The following is a 21,389-nucleotide window of genomic DNA, read 5'->3' on the forward strand; positions in this document are numbered from 1 at the left end:
GACTAATCTCCAGAAAGCGGGCGGGCACACTCAGGACGTGCTCTCCGGCTGGCAAGAGGTGGGTATGCACCCGGGCAAAACCCGCAGCTGCACACAGCGCTGCGCCGCAGCCCCGGGCCTCCCCCTGGCGTCCAGAGCGGCTGACGCCGAGGGGCCAGGACCCTGCACTTGCAGTCGCGCTGCTCTGGGGGACCAGCGCTGGGGGCCGCCGCCCGCCCAGCGTCCCCAACGGAAGGAGGCGCGGGTGGCAGCGGCCCATCAGTGCATCTGGGGGCGACCCGGGAGTGGGCGGGCGGAGGGGGAAACCACCGCCCAGACTATAAACCGACACGTCTGCAGCTCCGCGCCGGGGCAAGCCGGGCGGTAAGAGGCGCCCCACTGCGTGCAGGGGCGCTGACAGCCGGCCCCGCGGGGAAGCCGAGGCCCCGGCGGCCGCGCGAGCCGGGCCGCAGGTTGCAGCGCACTGAGCGGGGCAGGGCGGGAGCGGAGGCCGGCGGCGGCCGGGCCGCGGGCGGCGGGCGTGTGCCGGGCGAGGCTGGGCGGCGTCGGGAGGGACCGGCGAGCGGGGAGGGGCGGAGGCGGGGGGAGGGGGGAGGAGGAAGAGCGAAGGGCCCTGGCGGGGCTCCCGGCGCCCAGCCGCCCGGGCCCCGGCCCTCAGGCCACCGCCCCCAGGCCCGGCGCTGACGCTGGACGGTCCCCGCCTCCAAACCCCCCGCCCCGGCCAGAGAATAACTTACCTGTTTGCCGACGGAATCGCTCCTGCTCGCCCCTCTGACTGACTCCTCCGGCTCACCGTCTTCCCTCTGGGAGGAAGGGGCGGGACTTCCTGTCTCTCCTTCGAGCGACTTCCGGAAGTTCCCAGGTCGACGCGGTGGTGGACCGAGCGCCGGGCACCACGACCAAAAAAGAGGATCCCGGAACCGGTTTAGCGAAACCCACATCGGGTTCCCTGTTTCTGCCCCGAGGGGCCGGCACACCCACGTGCCGCCTTGTTTCCAGTCCATCAGCTCTTGCCGGAAGCCACGCAGTAAGACCGGAAGTCCCACCCCTCCCCGGAGAGGAAAACGGAAGGCTGAAGGAGTCAATCTGAACAAGGGGAGCTGCGTGTCAGGGCGGAAAGCCGCCTGCGTCTGTCCAGGGGGGCACCCTGGGATTTCCCGAGGGTCCCAAAGCGGGAACTCCTGGCCGGTCGTGCCTCCTCCCTACCCCGGCCGTCGCCACTCCGTCCCCTCTCCGTCCCCTCGCCATAACGGGCCCGAGGACGGCGCGGGGGAGAAGGACGCGGCCCGGCCCCCGGCTGTCCTCCGCCTTGGCCGGGCCCGGCGGCCGCCCGGCGCCTCAGCGGCCCTCTCCTCTAGGGGCGAGGGTTTGGGGCTGGGCTGGGCGCGTGCGCAGCTCCCGCTTGGGAGGAGAACTCGGCTGACTCCAGAGGGGGATCCTCGGAGTCGCAGGCCCTGGGAAGCCAAGAGCGGAGGTCCGACGCTAACGAGGAGGCAACGACGCTGAATGTGGTGCTTCGCCAGTTTGGCAGGAGAAGCTGAAAAGTACTGGGTGTTTAAAACATTCCCGCACGGGCTGCTTTTAGGAACGTGAAGGGCACAGCCTAAAGATGGTTCGGGAGCAAGCACGCCCTGAATACAGTAGTCCCAGCCCCCTCCCGCCCCTTACAGGAACGTGCATTGACCTCCACTTAGAACCCCTGCTTTGGAAACTCACGCTCGGGCAAGAAGACCGCAGCCCGCAAAGCGCAAGGGCAGAGACCCTGCGTAAAGCGATGGGCAGGGATCCCCTCTTGGGGTCAGATTGTGGAGATACGGTTTGCTGGGGACACCTGTTAATTTGTATTTAGATAACTTTAAGCAATTGGGATTTTAAAACTTTGTATTTATGATTACGGTGATAGGCTCTCTAAACCAAATCATCTCTCCAGTTCAAGTCCAGCTCGATTCTATTTTAAAAATGTAAATACTCAGGTGAAAACATTTTTTAATATTTTCTACAGGGGCACCTGGGTGGCTCAGGTCATGAGATCAGGGTCCTGGGATGGAACCGGGCATGGGCTCCCTGTTCAGCAGGGAGTTTGCTTCTCCCTCTCCCTCTGCCCCTCCCCACCGCTTCAGGGGCCCCGAAGCAGGACTTTGACCTCCTCTTTTTGCTTTATAATGTTTTATTTTGAAATTTAAAAATACAAAAAATTGCGGCACCTGGGTGGCTCAGTTGGTTAAGCGTCTGCCTTCGGCTTAGGTCATGATCCCAGAGTCCTGGGATCAAGCCCCGTGTCGGGCTCCCTGCTCACTGGGGAGCTTGCTTCTCCCTCTCCTCCCCACTTGTGTGCTCTCTCTCACTATCTCTGCCTCTCTCTCAAATAAATAAATTAATTAAATCTTTGAAAAAAAAATTCCCATGTTTCCTCCCACCAGATTCTATAATTATCAACATTTTACTATATTTGCTTCATTGTTTTATGCATATTTTTTCAGAACCATTTGAAAAAAGATTGCAAACATGATGTCCTTTTACCCCTACACATGTCAATGTACATTTCCTAAGAACATGTATAGGCTCTTAGCAATACAATTATCAAAACCAAGAAAGTAATGCTGATACAATGCTCATATATAATAATCAGACCTTATTCATACTTTTGCACCCATTTTTTATCTTGTTCCCTTTATTATATAATTTAAAGGATTTCCAAAAGAGGTTACTGATGAAGCACAGAAAACAAGTAACAAAATGGGAGACCTTAATCTCACTATATTAATAATTTCATTAAGTATTATTGACTACTGCATTAAAAAGAAGAGATTGCCAGAATGGATGAAAAAGAGTATCTTAGCCTCATGTGCTGCTCACGAGATGTTTGTTAAAAATGGTAACTTTCCGTGTCTTCTGGCCTCCATTTGTTTCTGATGGAGCAGAGATCACACAGATCTTTCCTCCCTTTCATGCTTCCCTATATGTCATTTGTCATTTTTCTCTTGCTACTTTCACATTTTTCTCTTTATTTTTGACTTTCAGTGGTTTGGTTATGATGTGCCTCGCCATAATTTTCTTCATACTTAACCTGCTTAGTGTTTTCTGAACTTTTAACATCTGTAAGTTTATGTATTTCACCAAGTTTGGAAAATTTGGGGTTATTATTTCTGCAAATATTTTTCTTCCCCATTCTCTCTTTTTCTCCTGAAATTCAGTCAAATATATATACACCTCTTGAGATTATATACAACTCACTGAGGCTTTGTCTTTTTGTTTTGTTTTCATTCTTCCTTTTCTCTCAGACCTTCAGATGAATAATTTCTATTGATCTATTTTCTATGTTCCCTGATTCTTGCACAGACCTGCAGTTTTAAAACATTTTTTTCATACTACCCTGACAAGGGCTGCTGCTGTGCCTGATTGGGGGGGGGGGGTGCCTACTCCCGATGTAAACAGAGCAACGTGTATGTTCCCTGATTCTTTTTTTTTTTTTTAAAGATTTTATTTATTTATTTAATTGACAGAGAGAGAGACACACAGCGAGAGATGGAACACAAGCAGGGGGAGTGGGAGAGGGAGAAGCAGGCTTCCCACTGAGCAGGGAGCCCGATGCGGGGCTCGATCCCAGGACCCTGGGATCATGACCTAAGCTGAAGGCAGTTGCTTAACCAACTGAGCCACCCAGGCGCCCCTCCCTGATTCTTTCTTCTGCGTTATCTCATCATCTGTTAAAAGCAGCGAGTGATTTTTTTATTTCACATATTGCATCTTTTAGTTCTAAAATTTCTATTCAGTTCTGTCCTACTGTTTCTATTTCTCTTGATGAGATTTCCTATGTTTACTTATTGAAGGCATATTTTCTTTTATGTCTTTGAGTAAAGCTGTAATAAAGCTGCTTTGACATTTTGTCTGCTAATTCCAAAATATAAATCATTTTGGGATTAATCATCAATTTTTTCTTTTTTCTTGATTGAGTCATGTTTTCCTCTTTCTTAAATGCCTAGTAATTTTGAGTTGTGTTCTAGACATTTAAGTAACGTAGATATTATGAATTCAGTTATGTTCCTCTGAAGAGGTTGGTTGTGGTTGATAAAGACTTAACAGGCAGTTATTTGGGCTGTACTCATACTCCATACTGTATCTCTCTTGTTATGGTGGCAACTGAAATCTCATTCAGTTCCCTCAGCCTTAGCTGGGATGCTTGAATCTGCTTCACACTTGCATAGTTCAGAAGTCATATGGCAATTTAGGCAAAGTATGCAGAATTTGGTGTTCTCCCTTTGTGACTCCCCTTTTCAGAACCTCCCTCCCCTCACTTTGCACTAATGTAGTAACCCTGAGCTCTGCTTTCTGGTTCAAGTGGAGGTTTTTGTGGGGTTTTTTTAAAGATTTTATTTATTGATTTGAGAGAGTGAGTGAGAGAGAGAGCACAAGCAGGGGAGAGGGGCAGAGGGAGAGGGGGAAGCAGGCTCCCCACTGAGCAGGGAGCCTGATGTGGGGCTTGATCCCAGGACCCTGGGATCATGACCTGAGCCGAAGGCAGATGTTTAACCAACTGAGCCACCCAGGCACCCCTAAGTGGAGTTTTAAATAAAGTTTAGATGGCCTCTTGGATTTTATTATAATTATTTAAAATTTGAAAGAAAGCATTGGTCATTTTTGGTGACTAATCATTTTTGATGACTAATTTAACAGTGCCATTTAAAGTTCTAATTTCCTTTAAATTAACATGTTCTGCCATTACATTCAAATGCCTACCTACAATAACAGTCAGAATGTGCTACGAACACTTAACCACCCACACTAGAATTTTAAATCTACATTCTCTTTGAATGCTGTTTTGGTGAATTTCAATGTGGGAGGTGAGATTATTTAAAACTTCACATTTTCTATCATAGAGGCATAATTTTTCTGACATCTTTTTTCATTCTGGATAAGAAATTATACTAGCATAATGTTTTTAAATAAAATTTTTCCATGTAACGAAAACTTTTTTCTGCTCAATCTATCCAAGCTAAAAAAGCTCAGAAGCATTTATTTACTGATCATAACTGTTAAGAAATTGTAGTCATTACATCTACCAGCTGTTCTCTTCCACATCATTCCACACCGGAAGAGAAAGAATACATTACTTGGCTTCAGAAGCTCTCCTGTATTTCTCTTTGTACTTCATCAATTGTTTGAGCCTTTGGACACCTGAGCAAAATATAGAATATACCCAACCCAGCCTCTGCCTCCCAGAGCTTGCTTCCAAAAGAGGAAAGTTCTTTTCAATGTAGTAAAGAGGAAATTATCTTTTCTTAAGTGTCACAAGCTCAAGAAAACAGAATGTGGATGTTACAGAGTTGGCAAGTGGAAGAACAGAAATAATATGTGCAAGGATTAGGACTTGGTTTGAGTGTTACTGCTTGTCATGAAAGGCATTGGTATTAAAGGCAGATAACATGACTACATTAGATCTGACCATAAGTACATTATTGCAGAAATAAATATTCCATCTTATATAATCAGGAATTCAAATCATTATTTAATTCTTTATTACATGATCAACTAATATTAAAACTTAAAATTAAAAAATCACATTAAAAACAATAGCTACATGATGTTGAACACATTTTAAACTAGATATTTAAAATAGTATAGTACTGGGGCGCCTGGGTGGCTCAGTCATTAGGCGTCTGCCTTCGGCTCAGGTCATGGTCCCAGGGTCCTGGGATCAAGCCCCCATTGGGCTCCCTGCTCGGCAGGAGGCCTGCTTCTCCCTCTCCCACTCCCCCTGCTTGTGTTCCCTCTCTTGCTGTTTCTCTCTCTGTCCAAGAAATAAATAAAATCTTTTTTAAGCATAAATAAATAAATAAATGAATGAATAAATAAATAAATAAATAAATAAATAAATAAATAAATAAATAAAATAGTATAGTATTTAAAAGTCATTTAACCCTATCATAAAATGGTATTTGAGGACTTGTTTTTTTGTTTTTTGGGTTTTTTTAAAGATTTTATTTATTTATTTGACAGCACAAGTACGCAGAGAGGCAGGCAGAGGGAGAGGGAGAAGCAGGGTTCCCGCCGAGCAGGGACCCCGATGCGGGGCTTGATCCCAGGACCGTGGGATCGTGACCTGAGCCGAAGGCAGCCGATTCACCGACTGAGCCACCCAGGCGCCCCTTGAGGACTTGTTTTTTAAGTGAAAGTAGCTGTCAGTAGAAGTGAGAAGCCAAATGGAATAGCATTATCTTACTTTGTGAGCTTCTGTCTTTTTCCACTTCAAAGAAATTTGTTGAGCCCATGTTACGGGCCAAGCCCTGTGCTTAGTACAGCTTCTCAGCTCAGAGGGTTCCTCAGTCTGGGAACAGCACATCAGCATGGCCCAATCTTGTGGTTGCTCAAGAGAAATCCTTTGTGTAAATCAGTCTACTGATTTTGAAATGCTGGCATCCAATTCAGCAGTACTTAGGACATTGTGAGGGCCACATGAAACAGGTAAATGGCGCCTTGAGCTCTCATGCTGCTATTTTGTGGCCCCTGAATTAGGGCAGGATCCTTGCGAAGACGCAAGTGCTGCCCAGCCGGATAACGTAAGCCGTTATCAGTCAGTGGCACCTCAACGTGACTTGTTTTAACACGCTTTTCCCCAGCACCGGCTGCTCCCAAGACCATTTCAGCTAGAAAGAACATGAGAGGAAGAGCATAGAGACAGAAGTCCATGCAGGGGACAGCAGGCCTATTAGAGGACACTCCAAAAATGCAGCTGCAGACTCAAAAGGAAGATTTCAGCAAGCAATATTGAGCATCTACTAGAACATGCATGCTCAGTGTGATATGTATGCGGGAAAGGGCTGTCATTTATGCAAAGAGATTGGGTCGGGGCTTTTGCAATAACCCTGCCAAAGTTAGACAGGACTTGGCTTTCAGGCTCTGGGAAGTGACAGTGGAAATGGAAGGAAGTGGTAGCTTCTGAAAAATGGAGTCAACTGGTTTTGATATTAAACTGGATTTCTAAGAGAGGGAAGTGTCAAAGAAAATCAGGATTCCAATGGCCCATGTACCAAATCAGGGAACCGCTGGAGGTGGAACAGGTTTGGGAGGACGGATAAGACTTGTTTCCATTTTAGGGGCACCTGAGTCGCTCAGTCGCTAAGCATCTGCCTTCGGCTCAGGTCATGATCCCGGGGTCCTGGGATCGAGCCCCACATCAGGCTCCCCGCTCAGCCGGAAGCCTGCTTCTCCCTCTCCCGCTCCCCCCGCTTGTGTTCCCTCTCTCGCTATGTCTCTCTCTGTCAAATAAATAAATTAAATCTTTATTTAAAAAAAAAAAGACTTGTTTCCATTTTAGATGAGTCAAGTTTCAGATAGGAAATATGCAGGAGGATCAGGGGTCCGGTTCTTAAAAAGGGGGGCTGGGTGGGGTGTGCCGGGAGTCCCAGGCATCTGGCTAACACAAAGGCTGAGAAAGGGATGTGGAGTGAGCATGTGGGGGAAGAAGAGGCCCACACCAAGTCCTCTGTGTGTCCTTGGCCCACCGTCCTCCTCCAGCTGCAAGTGCAGGGAATGTGTGTCACCAGAGGCTCTCGCCCCGTGCCACACACACTCACACAGGTTTCCAGGCCAATACACTGAGCGATGTCTCATTGCTCAGAAGTGCTTACAGTATATTTTACGAACAGCTTCTGTTAATTCCCTAATGTGAACACCCTTTTAAGAATATAAATTGGCACCATAAACCTCTTGCAGTTAGTTCTTGGGAACTCTGCCAAATACATCAGGTAGGTCCTACAAAATCCAAAACGTCACAATTCAACGTAATGTGGCCAGCATGAACCAACCTTAGTAACAAAAAATACCCAACACCTATCAATACTCAATAAACAGGAATTGACATTCTCGTGCATCACAGAAAAAGTAGATCATTCATGGATACCCCCACAAGATTCATACCTCATTTGAGTCCCCTTTTTTTTTTTAAAGATTTTATTTATTCGAGAGAGAGTGAGAGGACGAGAGCGGGGTGAGGAGCAGAGGGAGAAGCAGACTCCCCACTGAGCAGGATCATGACCTGAACCGAAAGCAGCCGCTTAACTGACTGACTGAGCCACCCAGGCGCCCCTTGAGTCCCATTTCTGTGACAAGACCAGGGTAAGCTGAATCACTGGCCCTGTAGTGCAGCCCTTTTGGATGTTGTGTTGCAAATTTTAAAACTGACATTTCAAGAACCCACAAAGAGATTAAATGTGTTATGCTTTGATTTTATTTGGAATCATAAGAGAAACATTTTTAATAAACTCTTAAATTCTTCTCCATTAATGTGATTTAAGTAATGAATTTATAAAGATTGATTTGTTTACATACACTCAACTGTAGAAAAATTATATTCTTTTTGTTTGTTTGTTTACACCATCAAATGCAATCAAGCCAAACAAGATGGTTAACTAAAATGATTACTGAATTGAATGCAGCATTAGCTGATGGCTTTAAATTTAGAATGTGTTACTGATGTCAGGGCTGATTAGATTCGTTCTCTATCTAAAACTGATGCTATTAAAAGCTTTAAGCAGTTTAGAAATTTAGATGTAGTCACTGAGTAAAATTCCAACAGGGTGAGAGAAATTCTATCAGAATTGATTCTGTGGTGGTGACTTTACATGTGCACAGATGTTGGTGGGGGGGGCCCTTCAGCGATGGGGTAGAAAGAATAGGGTGCAGGAGGGGTGGTCTGTTGGCATCGATCCAAGAAAGGTAAAGAGCCTTGGAATAGAAAAAGTACTCATCTTCACACAGGGAATCCCAAATGGCATAAGGATGTGACTATTGCTCATTTCTGTTTCAGAACTTTCCAAGAAGCAGGCAAAATAAATGAAGGGGAAGCAAGAGGTTAATACGGCATCATGCTTCAGTTACTCCTCTACAAATGAACCCCAGGGAAATCATGGTAGCCAGTGGGACCAACAGTTTTACTAATAAGAGGAACGTGTGGTAGGAGCAAGGGTGACCTACACACTGTATGGAATGATGATGTGTCAGGAGCACCTCAGAACCTAAAAGCCCACTGCAGGGATCAGACCCATCAAACTGCCAGGGAGAGTCTAATGGAAGAATCGTCCTGGTACTCCAAGGAAAGAGTCCAGTCCCAGGGCTCCTGCAGCCGGACTTGGGGAGATGTTGCCGGTAGTGGTGACTTCGGAAAGGTGTGCCATGGGGACAGTATGCCATTTCCAATGTCTGTGCCTTTAAAATATTTTATTACTGGTCCAAATGTCCGAAGACATTTTAAATGGGAAGGAAAAACATTACTTCCTGGACTGAAATTCTCTGGATCTTTAGATTCTGTTCCTGCCCAGGTGTGGGAGGGGGTATCTGTCAATAGGTCGGATCTAAGCTGGAAGGCTCCTGTCATTATTAATGCAGCTTAGCCATCTCTAGGAAAAAGGCAGCAAATAATTTGGATCCCTCTATGTAGTTCCACCTAACAAAGGAAAAAATAAAGAGAAACACTTATTTCCATTCAAATGATGGGGAAAAGTAGCCTACCATGTAAATAGGAAGATTTGGTGATGTGAATGCAATCTAAAGTACGTAGCACATCGGAAGGTTATGATGTGGAGACCCGGGGTCTGTGCAGTGAAGGACTGGCCCCCCACAGGAATCCACTAACCTGTTGATTTTCTCATTCTGAGAGTGCTCCCCGTCATCAACAGCGCCCAGCGGGAACATCATCACACTCTTTTGGATGGTATCCTGGAATATTCTGGCAATTGGTATGGTTGATCCATCCCGGATCATGTCTGGCTCTGTTCCAAACACTGAAGCACAGGGAAAGAAGGCATTTGAATAAAATAACGACAAGACTACCCCGAGTCATCTTCTCAAATGTAGTGTTTGCTTTATCTTTCCCTTTTTCTTTTTCTTTTTTATTTAACCCTTAAATTTGGTGCCTGGGGTAAGTAAGCTTCTTGATACCATGCAGTTTATATTCTAAAATAGTCAATAGAGTCAGGTTGCATTCTTTACAATTACCTACTTCAAAAAAAAATAATTTTTATTGTGAATTATAGATTTTATAGAAAAGTTGCAAAAAAAGTACAGAGAGAGTTCCCATATGTTCCTTACTTTACTTTCTGTAATGTTAACATCTTATATAACTATTGTACAGTTATAAAGAATAGGAAGTTAACATCAGAATAATATTATTAACTCGATTCAGACCTTATTTAAATTTCACCAATCCTTCCCTTTTGCCATTCCAGGATCCAATCCAGAATCCCACACTGTGTTTTGTCACTGCTTCTTACTCTCCTCTGGTCTGTGACAGTTTCTCAGCCTCTCCTTGTCTTTCATGACCTTGACCCTCTTGAAGAGTACTGAGCAGTTGTTTTGTAAAGTGTCTCTTCATTTGGGTTTGTTTGATATTTTCTCATGATTGGAAGAGGTCATGCATTTCTGGCACAAGCATTAGAAGACAATGCACCTCCTTTTATGGTTGCTTCATGAATTAAATATTTGGAAAGTGGGACTTCTTTGGTTCTGTAACCAGTATACAAATAAACAGCTGTACTCAACTATCACCTGAATGGTGCAGGGTTTGTGCTCTACTGTCAAGATATCCCAGGAAATAGCTTTAATGGATATCCTAGGGCCTAAGGAGCGATGACTTCAAACCTTCCAGGCAAGAAGTTGAGTTGTCAGTGATGGAGGAGAGATGCAAAATAAAATGAAGACACAAATGATATCATGCCGTGTCTTTATCCACAGAGCAACGTGTGAACGTGAGGAAAGATGATGTACCTCGTTGGAAGAACTGGTTTCACACAGAATAAACCAAAAGGTGCCTTATGCATTCCTGTAAGAGTATCTCAGGTCTTTACTGTTGACCTTGACATTTCAATCACACATCACTCTTCAGCTGGGATTACATTTACCTTCCTAATAACTTTTCTTCCTCCGTTCTTGACTTCCAAATTTTACTGGTAAAATACTGCTACAGCTGGGACCAGGAGGAATGATCATGCAGAGAAGTAGGGCTCTAAGTCTCAGACCTGTCCTCTAACTTTTAATGTCTCTGTCCTTTGTACAGATAACCCTGATAAGATGTTAGTGCTGCCAGATGGTCTGGACCTCCAGTCCCAGCTCTGCTCTGTTAGGGATGCGGCCTGAGGCCTCATCTGCGATAGAGTACCGTAAGTCATATAAACATGCGTCAGGGTTTCCCCGCCTGGCTTTGGGGACACCCTGAAAGTTCCCTTGCCTCTGAGTCCGCTATGTTGCAGCTGTCGGCAGCGTCCCCTTCCAGCTGCAGAAGCCAAAGGGGCGGGTATTCGTTCTCCCTGCCCAGGCAGCCAGGGCCCAGGTATGTGTCCTGTGCTCACCAACGACATGATCCTGCCCAGGACCTGGAAGCGCATGCAGTTGCAACAGGCACCACCAAGGAAATTCCAAATAAAGCTATGCCGCCTTCTCTATCTCTGGGGAAGCAGAGTGGCACTGAAAAGACCACTGGTTTTAGAGTCAGATAGGCTGGAATTTGAGTTCGGTGTTTGGTACTTTTTTTAAATTATATAAAATTTTATAAATTTTTGTATAAAATTGTATAAAATTATAAAATGAGCATCCCAGGAAGCCTCTCTGTGGAAATGGCAGGTGGCCTGCCGTGGGGCTGTTTGCATCAGAACTGGACCCTCTGGAGAGTGGAGATTAAAGACCCAAACCCTGTGAGGCTGGGTCCATGGTTAGCCCCCTCCAGGGTGAGGCTGGCTCTTAGGGAATGCCCTGCCTTTATTTAATGGGTCTCACTTCCTGTTCCCTCCCTCTGGCTGGCCTATGGCCATGAAAACCCAAACCTCCCTGTGACCAAAAAGAACAAATCCTCTCAGGGCAGTCCAGTGTCAGCTTTCTTTCTTTTTTTTTTTTTAAAGATTTTATTTATTTATTTGAGAGAGAGCACATGAGAGGGGGGAGGGCCAGAGGGAGAAGCAGACCCCCTGCTGAGCAGGGAGCCCGATGCGGGACTTGATCCCGGGACTCCAGGATCATGACCTGAGCTGAAGGCAGTCGCCTAACCAACTGAGCCACCCAGGCGCCCCAGTGTCAGCTTTCTTACTCCATTAAATTGTAGCTCCGCTTTTTTTTTTTAATAAGATTTTTTTTTATTTTAGAGAGAGAGAGAGCCCATGCAACTTGTACAAGTGCAGGAGGGGTGGGGCAGAGAAAGAAGGAGAGGGAGAGAATCTCAAGCAGACTCTGCACTGAGCCCAGAGCCCGGAGCCCGACTCAAGGCTCGATCCCACGACCCTGAGATCATGACCTGAGCTGAAATCAAGAGTCAGACGATCGACTGACGGAGCCACCCAAGTGCCCCTAGCACCTTCATTTTTAACCCCAGATTTCCTATACTTTCATCCAAATTCATCTATGCCTTTTAAAGGACATTTTTATATGTGGGTCATCATTTTCACAAGTATCAAAGACTCACAAGTCCATCATTTTGCCCCAAATTCACGCTTCCATACATGAACCCAGCTTTGCCACTTCCAACTGGGTGCCCTTCATTCAGCCAATTCCTTCATCTCTTGCAGACTTACTTTGTAAACTTGGGAAGGCTGTGGGGAGAGGTCAGGAGACTGTGAAGAGCCCTGGGCAGAGCTGCTGACTCTCAGTAACAGAGCCTCTCTGAAAAGGAGAGCTAAACCGAAATTCTGAATGAGCCCACTTTCTCCACTGCCCCGCCAGGCACCGAGCCCTGGAACCACTGAAAACTGGCAACTCGAGGCATCGCACGTCTAACCTGTTTTGATGGCTCTCTTTGCTGCAAGATACTGTTTATCTTTAATATTTGCGATCCATGGCTGTAGTCCTAGCGTCATAGAAACAGCCATCTGGTTGGAACTATTTCTTTTGGAGAATATATATTCAAGATGCTGCTTCACCTGAAAAGGAACATTTTCAGTGGTAAGAGAAAATTTCAAGTTATTCTCCCATGTAGTAGTCTTTCATCAAGAAACTGAAATCCCAGCCCAACAAATTCGTGTGTCGTGATTTTACCCTCATTCTCGCAGAGGGCCTCTGGGACTGAGAGCTTCAGCAGTGAGAGAAACACTGGTCTCACGCCCCTTCTATCTGTGGACCCTCCATTCCTCAGCCCTGCGCCCACCCCATCCTGACCACAGTGTCAGATTGCTAATGTTTGGTAATTATGAAACACAATACAACTTCTCAATTTGAATATCCTTCTTTTCGGACTTGTACCTTAATGACTATTTTGGGAATATTAGACATTTGTTAATTCCTGAAAGGGGGGGGGGGCAATTCCAAACTAGGCTATAATGGAGCCTTTTGTCAGCATCCTTCTCTGTCCCCTGGGCTCCATTCCAGTGGCCACCATGGAAATCCTCCCAAGAAAAATTCCACACTCTGAAATATTCCGCCCATTCATTCCTTTGACAAACAATTGTTGAATGCCTGTCATGTTGGCATGAATGTTTCTAGGTGCTGGGATCACAGCTGTGAGCAAGACCGGGGTGGGGCTGGGGGCTCCCCTGGTGGAATCCGTATGTTGTAAGAAAGAGAAACAATACATCCAAAATGGGAGGGCGGGTGGGGAGAAAACAGGGACAGAGACAGGAAGGAGGGCATTTTAGGATGTAATTAGCGCTAAGAAGACAATAAAAGAGGTCAATGGCAGATAGAGATTTGGGATGAGGTGTTCTTGGAGCTCATTTATTCAGAGCCTACTTTCTGTTGAACTTGAGGTAAACTGATGATAGTTTGATAATTTAGACATAAAACTCCTTCCAGATAACATTTTCATTGAAGTGCCTGCTTTCAGAGTGTTGACTGCAGACCCCAAGGGCAAACTAACTATGGGTTTGAGCATTTCCAGCTCCATCCCGCCGTAGGCAGTCAGTTTCCCCATCTGTGTGTAAACCAATCTTGCCTTTATGTCAACTGTTTAATGTAAAAATACGTCCCATCACTCCAGCCCCAAACAGTTATTTATCTGACTACTGTAATTGCATATAATTACGGAAAGAGATTTTTACGGAACAAAAATTATATTGGTTTCTTGACATTTGTTCCAGTCCCTTTCATATTCGGGGAAAAAAATGGAACTTCAGTGCTAACAACCGAATAGCTCACTACCCTGGGATGCGACACTCGAAACGTGCCGTAGTGAGAACAATGCAAATGTGTTACCTGTTTTTCCACCACAGATGTATTCATGTGAGGGACCAGACGGATTGAAAATTTTCCTATAACTTGGCCAGGGATGACCGTTTTAGCTCCAGGCTCATCAAATGCGCCCTCAATCCCATGGATTGAAAGAGATGGGTACCTCCATAGGTGCATTAGAATCTCCTCCTGAATTCAAATAAAATTATTTTACTATATAAAAGATTGTTCCATTAAAACTCTGTTGAATTGCATTGTTTGTATTGCCCATTTCTGTACATCTCTGACACCGCTCATGACAAGTTAATTATCACCTTCCTTAGACAGGCCTGACTACAACACAAGCCTTTCCCCTCCGGCCCTGAGACTCCCTGCTGCCCCCCGCCTGACCAAGCTGCTCCGCAGACGCGGGCGCCTCACTGCCTCAGCTCCACAGTGATTAGATGGCAAAGGGGCTTTCAGAATTTGGGGATTAATTAGAGATTTCTATCTCCAGTCACCATGATGATCGGTTGCATAGGAAACACATTTTCTTTTTCAGGAGACTTCAAAGAACTCTGCGTTATGTTGAGCCACTTTTCTTCCCTGCTATGGCCAAGACAGGGCTGGTCCGAGGGAAGAGATCTACTTCACAACAATCAACTCGACCACTTCTGTTGGGCACGATTCTCCCTCTCCTGGCAGCCTCCAGAAGCAGTCATAGCCACCACACACCGTAGCAGGCAAAGGTTTTAAGAAGAAGAAGGTGGGGAAAGAAAACATCCAAATTCGCCAGAAATGAATGCTTTGGGCTCTGGCTTCTTTCCTACACTGCGGCAGCGATGTAGCAATGTACAGATTAGCCCCAAAGGCTCTTAATTCCGTCTATTGAAATGAAGACTTAGGAGTCTTGGAGCTAGAATAGTCTCAGACTGTTCTCAATCTTTAAGCAGAGAGGAAGCACGGGTAGCTGAAGGCCGGCATGGGATGGAGTCTAAGAAGCCGACTTGGAAAAGCACGTCTGTGAACTGAGTGATGGCCCCCGGGTTCCGTGCCCGAGGCCAGTGCCACCAGTCAGACCCCAGATAAAGTTCTGGTGCTCTAGACCCGAGGGAGGTGAATGGCTGTGAAAGTGAAAATCTGCCTCCGAATCAACATCCGCTTTCAGTCCTGAGATGTGATTTGCAGCCCCCACGGTAAACGAGGAACAGGAGAAATAGGATTTATTACTGTCACCCTCTTTCAGGAGGAGACCGTACCTTGGTGTCAAACAGAAATCTCTTAACCTGGACGCTGTTCCGGTATTCTTCTAGGTCCAGATCGATGGCTTCATACATCTTTCTCTCCTCTTCAGTAAGAGGGGCCACCTGGTCATAGATTCCAGGGATCAGAATATGCCCAGAGGAGTCTACAAGGCTACCTGCAAGGTACGCACAGGAAATAAAGTCAGGTCGAAGTTATGAGTGTGCTGACATTTTCAGACCCATTCCAATGTTCACCTTGTCGATGGTGAGATAGAAACACATGATCTAATTGGCTGTGACTTACCTATATTACATAAGTCCTCAATTATACCTTCTGTATCATAGATAAGGTTCCTTTTGAAATTTTAATTTATCCTGAGTTAAAAGTAATATATGTTCATCATAAAAAATCCTAAATATGTATATATATGTTATACAAACATTCCTGAGGAACTGAAGATCGTCTTTCTTTCTCAGCTTCTCTCCCCCTACACACACCATCATTTAATAAACACTCATCTTTCATCAAAAGCATAATACCCTTGAGGTCTAGCCTATGAGGCATACATCATGACCACAATTGCCTTCAGAGTGAATACGCAGATATACTAGTCTGTTATTTATGAAAGAGTTTGGGGATTAATAGGAATGGGGGGAAATCATCAATGAATACGTACAGAGGAAGCAGAAGTAGAGATTTAGTAAACACTGCTCACTACCTTGAGAATGTACTTATCCAAGTAGCAAGTAGACTAACAGGAATGGTGAAAAGTGTATCCAGGGCATCTAAATTCATCCTCAGGCTGCTTGAGGCCTTTCATTCAAGTAAAGATACTTCATAAAAAATATGCTCCACATTCTTTTTTTTTTTTTTCATTTTTTATTTATTTGTCAGAGAGAGAGAAAGAGCATAAGCAGGGGAAGTGGCAGGCAGAGGGAGAAGCAGGCTCCCCGCTGAGCAGGGAGTCCGATGTGAGGCTCGATCCCAGGACCCTAGGATCATGACCTGAGCCGAAGGCAGATGCTTAACTGACTGAGCCACCCAGGCGCCCCATATGCTCCACATTCTTAATGTGACTATAACTTGACAAGGTCAGAAAACTACTGTGAAGCACTGTATTTCCAAATCTTCCTGTCACACCTGACAATTACAAAGCAGGGGGTCGAAGGATCTGGGAGAACCGATGCGTTCCCCCTCATTACTAGACACCTGCTATGTTTAAGGCAAGGGATGAATGCTGGAGACAAGAGGACCTGTTAAGACCCCACTTTCATCAGCAACAGCACCATCACTCACCACACAGGCTAAATGACAAGCATGACCCTCCCTGAGCCCAACAGCAGATGGTCGGGCTCTCTGTGTAGACACAACAGAATCCAAGGTAAAGACCCTACCAGAACCCACCGCGATGGCCCTAGTATGGGACATAGTGGGTGTCCCAGCACTTTGAGATGATCCTACAAGGCAAAACCCCAAGCTTGGAGGTATCAAGGCAGCAAGATGAGAAGGGAAGGCCTCACTGTTCTGGTTTTCAACCACATCCTCCTTAGTGCCCACTCCTGGTCCCCCCACACTTCACCCAACTTCTACAGCTGCACTTTGGGTACAGTTTGCAGCCTGCTGTGCATGAACCAGCCTCCCTGCAGCACTGAGTTACGGAATTCCCTGCATTTAGCCCAATGAAGTATATAATATAGTAAATAAATGGTATAAACCTGTTAGTAAAATTCAAGTCAAATACATTGGGTGCCAATGATTGGGACTGGCTGTCATTGACTTGCAGGCCACGCTCTGTACCCTCACCAAAGTCAAAATCAAACATAAAAGCACCATCAATAATACAATCACTAAGTCTTCCCCTCAGTGCATGCCCCTAAACTGCTGACATTCTCCTAGGCAAGCACAGAGCTGCAAAAGTGAGTGAGAGACAGACCCTGTTCATAATCCGGCCGGAAAGACACAGGGTGAAGAAACACCTGTAGGTCCACAAACAGTTGTAAAGGGGAGCATTCTGTAGGAGCACAGGAGCAGGCCGGGAGCCCACAAGGGGGGGGAATGCACAGACCAGCATCACGGTTGGGCCCCAGAGATTGTGTGGGACGCGCCCAGCACAGCCTCGGTGGTGAGAAGAGAGGGGTGTTTGAAATGTCAAGGTTAACAACAATTAAGACATGAAATACTCTAGCAGCCAGGATGCTCGGCGTCCATATTTTGACACTGAACTGTGACATTTTTCCTATTATTCCAGCTGGCCTTGCCAGATATTACCATGGGGGTGGGGGTCAGGGGTCGTTACAGATTAGGCTGGGCTTTGAGCAGACTGGCCTTTCTACATGCTCACTGCACTTCTCCAGCAGAACTGGCCCGGCCCAGTCCTGGGTATGGTTTTGAATCACGGATCCTGTTTTCTCAGGATGCAGGGCAGCCTTCCCAGCTGCGGGCTGGAAAGAGTGCCAGCAGACACATCTCCTGAGAGCAGAGGAATAGCATGTCCTCCTCTCCCTGCCCCTTCCACCCCCAAGCAGAGGGTTGTTTGGGGGAGCTGTGGGGCACACGGTGTCCTCCAGGCACCGCCAGGCACCACCACCGCAGGGCCGGGCAGTGGGAAAACGCCACATGTGTGCTGTTCATGTTTCTGCGTTCCACGTCTTGCCCCAGTTCTTCAATGTTGAATGCGTTCCCATGAAAACAGGATGTTGCTGAAGGAGTTCATCTCCCCACCCCCCTTCTCCTTTCCCACTTGAAATCATGATCCTCTGAACTTGATGTGACTTCTGCAGCCACTAGGGCCTCCTCGGCCAGGAGCCCAGCCGGGAAATGCATGGGAGGCAGGGAGGGTGGCGCCTATGAAAACTGCAAGCAGGAAGCAAATGTAATCCTTGATCCCCAGGAGTTCTCTTGGAATTTAACATTTTAATACTACAGGGTATTTGGTGCTTATAAGAGGGCCCTGGGTCCCATGATCCTCCCTGCCTTGTGGCTTTTAGGAGAGTGCAGGGAATGGGAATGTCCACCAAGAGGAAAGCTCAGGAGCTGAGCACTCTGTGCAAACTGAGCATCTCCACGCCCACCACCTCCCACCTCCCAAAAACACCCCAGTCTAAGTCGCTTTGAAGATGGGGGCGGACTGGTTTCCCTGTGTCCCCCAGTGGAGACTCCCGTGCCTTTCACACAGCTGACACTCAATAAACCTTTATAATCTATTAGCAATCACAGTTATCAGGATCATACAGCTGAGGAACTCGGAGGACAGAGAGATTAGGAACTTGTACAAGGTCACACAGCAGCAGGTTTCCTGACTAGCGTGTGGGGCATCTGCCAGTCTGCAGGGGGAGGACCCGATGGAACCAGCTTTCCTGGGACATCCTAACCTGCGGTGGCCCCGAAGGAGGGCCTACTGGGGTCAGCAAGCCAAAATGCTTGTCATCAGTGCCGAAGCTCAACTCTAGGTCCTTAGGTCTTTGTACAAAGCATATGAAAGCCATAGAGATGACCCAATCCAGAATCATCTCATTATGGGTTATTTGATTTGTCTCAAAAAATTAAAGAAAGTGAAACCATATGCTTTTCATTCTGTTCATGATCCTGATCTGATTTTTCCTAGCAGAGCCACAGGCATTTGTAGGACTAAATGGAATTCTATGCCTGGGTGAAACTGTACAGTCTAAGAGAATGTCATGCAACAATCATGATTGGGGGAGAGTGAAATGCACCATAAAGATCTGATAATGTTGTTCGTAGGGAAGAGAAAATTAGTTCTGATAAAACAGAAAATGAACTCTCCCCCTCTCACCCCCGCAGCTCAAATATTGAGTTGCATGCTATCTGAATTCTTCTGGAAACATAAACACTTTAAAGGAAAACGGATTGTTGTAGCCTGTCTGAAATTATCCAGCATGGGAAATACTGTCCAAGAATAATATTTTAGGAAAACTAGACGGCCATAAAGGAATAGATAGATGGTAGATAAATAGATAGAAAGAATAGGTGGATGGGAGATGAATGACATATAGCAGAGCTAGATAACACATGATAGGTAGACATACAGATTTCATTATTTCCTTCGGGGAATGAAGGAACAAGAAGCCCTACAACTAAAGATGGTCCTGAAGACCCTGAGAACACCTCCCAACAGGTGGCCCAGGTTGGCTGATGGTGCCCAGTCTGAGACTGCCAAGGCCAAGGGGATGCAAGCGAGTGGGGCAGAGGTAAAGCTGTGTCAACACAGAAAGAAAAGAGACTTTTGCTAATCAATCCCTGTAAAGGACATGCTTTTTGGTAGTTTGTCTGCCCAAGAGGGGCACATTGTAACATTTGCATTAAGGTACCCTGTGTGCCAAGGAGACAGATCCAAGTATTGTGGGATCTGAAGCTTCCCTGACAACCTCTTTTTAATTATGAAAATAAAAGTGAAGTGTCTTTGCCAGGACTGTAAAAAGGGGCTACTCCAAGTGAGGATCCTGAGGATGCAGCTTCCTTCACTGCCAGGATCCAGCTTGGCTGCAAGCAAGAGCGACAAGATGAATCAAGGTGGTCAGGGTGGGCACCCTGGCCCTCCAGAAGAGCACACACATACGCACGCCTTCTGCCGGTGAACTCCAGGTGCCCTACAGGAGGGCAGGAGCAGGTGGCAACGAGTAAACCGATGGGAGCCCACAGAACTGGAGACAGGGTGCCAGGTGGTGCTGGTGTCTTCAGCACCATCTCTGGATGCCTCTCCAGAGGGGTCTCTCTGCTACTGCCCCTGAGTATGGCTAGATGTGTCACAATACCAAGTAAAAGAAAAGGGGGTGAACTGGGGAAGAGCTTCGGTCCATGAACAAAAGTAATGTGGACTTAATAATCCTAAGGAACATTTAGCCGAAGTGGAGGGGGAGCTAAGAATATGGTTTTTCTTCTATTCCACCCTTATGCAGAACTGGCTTGGAGGCCAAGGGAGGAGAGATGCACTGAGTCAAACAGAACTGTATTCTGGTAGATTCCATGATGCTTAAAAAGTGAAATGAAGGAGCCTGGGTGGCTCAGTCAGTTGAGCATCTGACTCGTGGTTTCAGCTCAGGTCATGATCTCAAGGTCATGAGATGGAGCCCCACGTCAGGCTCCATGCTCAGCGGGGGTCTCCTTCTCCCTCTCCCTCTGCCTCCACCCCGCACCTCTCTCCCTCAAACAAATAAATCTTAAAAAAAAAAAGGTGAAATGAAATAAGACATTACCAAGAAGAGCAACCAAATCAGCCATTGGTTCATTGAGGATACCCCCAAAGGTTCCTGAATGAAAATCTTGATCTCTGCATCTCACCTATAAGATGGGTAAAAGAGAAGATAGGCGCTCACCTCTGAGGTTGCTCTGGGGATAGCGTTCACGTGATAGAGAACGCCCCCCACTCCGTCCCTCAGGACTCAGGTGGCTACCTCCCAGTCACACGACTTGGACCATCTACCCCTCCCAGGTCTTCACTTCTCATTCTTTCCCGAATCCTCGAACCTGATTTCAATCCCCAGTTGTTTCTCTAACACAGCTCTGTCTGGGACCAGCAGCCCCTTCTCCGAGTGGCTGAGGTCTATGTAGCCCGCCCATCTACCCTTCCAGAAACCGTCTTCTCTTTATTCTTCTCTTGCAATTCTATCGATGTCTCCACTAGTAACTTCCTCCCTGCCTCCCACTCTGGAGCTCAGTCCACGGCTCATAAAAAAACAAATGATTTACCACGGAGGGACTTTCTGGTTCTAAATTGCTGTCAGTATGAATAGAAATGTTAAAGGAAGCTGAACTGGACAACGTGCTTGGGGATCACAACCACCCTGGGACCACTTTACAGGTAAAGAAACAGGCTGCGAGGTTAAGGTGTCTGCACAAGACCGCACACCGTGGAAGCCAGAGTCCCATGCAGCCAGGCCATGCCGGCGCCCCCCTCCTCCCCCGGACCACACACACCCGTGGGGCTCCTGCCTGAGCGGCAGAGCAGGTGCCGTCCCACTCACGGCAGCCCAGCCCCTGATCAGGCAGGCAGAGTCACAAACCCC

The 21,389-nt window shown here is 46.6% G+C and overlaps 1 protein-coding gene and 1 long non-coding RNA gene across 7 annotated transcripts in view; one reads left to right on the forward strand and one right to left on the reverse strand.

Annotated features, from left to right (window-relative positions):
- LOC118004602 lies at positions 1 to 15,386 on the forward strand. 6 transcript variants are annotated; one of them, XR_004677638.1, is made up of 6 exons: positions 8,015 to 8,115; positions 8,807 to 9,916; positions 10,729 to 10,801; positions 11,051 to 11,153; positions 12,549 to 12,921; positions 14,684 to 15,386. It is a non-coding gene; the product is annotated as an uncharacterized LOC118004602 (long non-coding RNA). The 6 variants fall into 6 exon arrangements; XR_004677634.1 differs by having other exon boundaries at positions 8,807 to 10,801; XR_004677636.1 differs by having other exon boundaries at positions 10,729 to 11,153.
- Positions 9,376 to 21,389, reverse strand: part of CNDP1 (carnosine dipeptidase 1) — a 27,038-nt gene continuing 15,024 nt past the window's right edge. Inside the window, exons 7-12 of the mRNA XM_034996029.1 lie at positions 20,580 to 20,664; positions 15,381 to 15,541; positions 14,167 to 14,331; positions 12,758 to 12,899; positions 9,632 to 9,779; positions 9,376 to 9,442 (exon numbers count right to left, since the gene is read on the reverse strand). Of these exons, the coding sequence (XP_034851920.1) occupies positions 9,376 to 9,442; positions 9,632 to 9,779; positions 12,758 to 12,899; positions 14,167 to 14,331; positions 15,381 to 15,541; positions 20,580 to 20,664 (768 nt within the window). The remainder of the gene's footprint in view (positions 9,443 to 9,631; positions 9,780 to 12,757; positions 12,900 to 14,166; positions 14,332 to 15,380; positions 15,542 to 20,579; positions 20,665 to 21,389) is intronic.

This window comes from Mirounga leonina, unplaced genomic scaffold (assembly GCF_011800145.1).
Source record: "Mirounga leonina isolate KUSES-001 unplaced genomic scaffold, KU_Mleo_1.0 Mir_93, whole genome shotgun sequence".
Lineage (NCBI taxonomy): Eukaryota > Metazoa > Chordata > Mammalia > Carnivora > Phocidae > Mirounga > Mirounga leonina.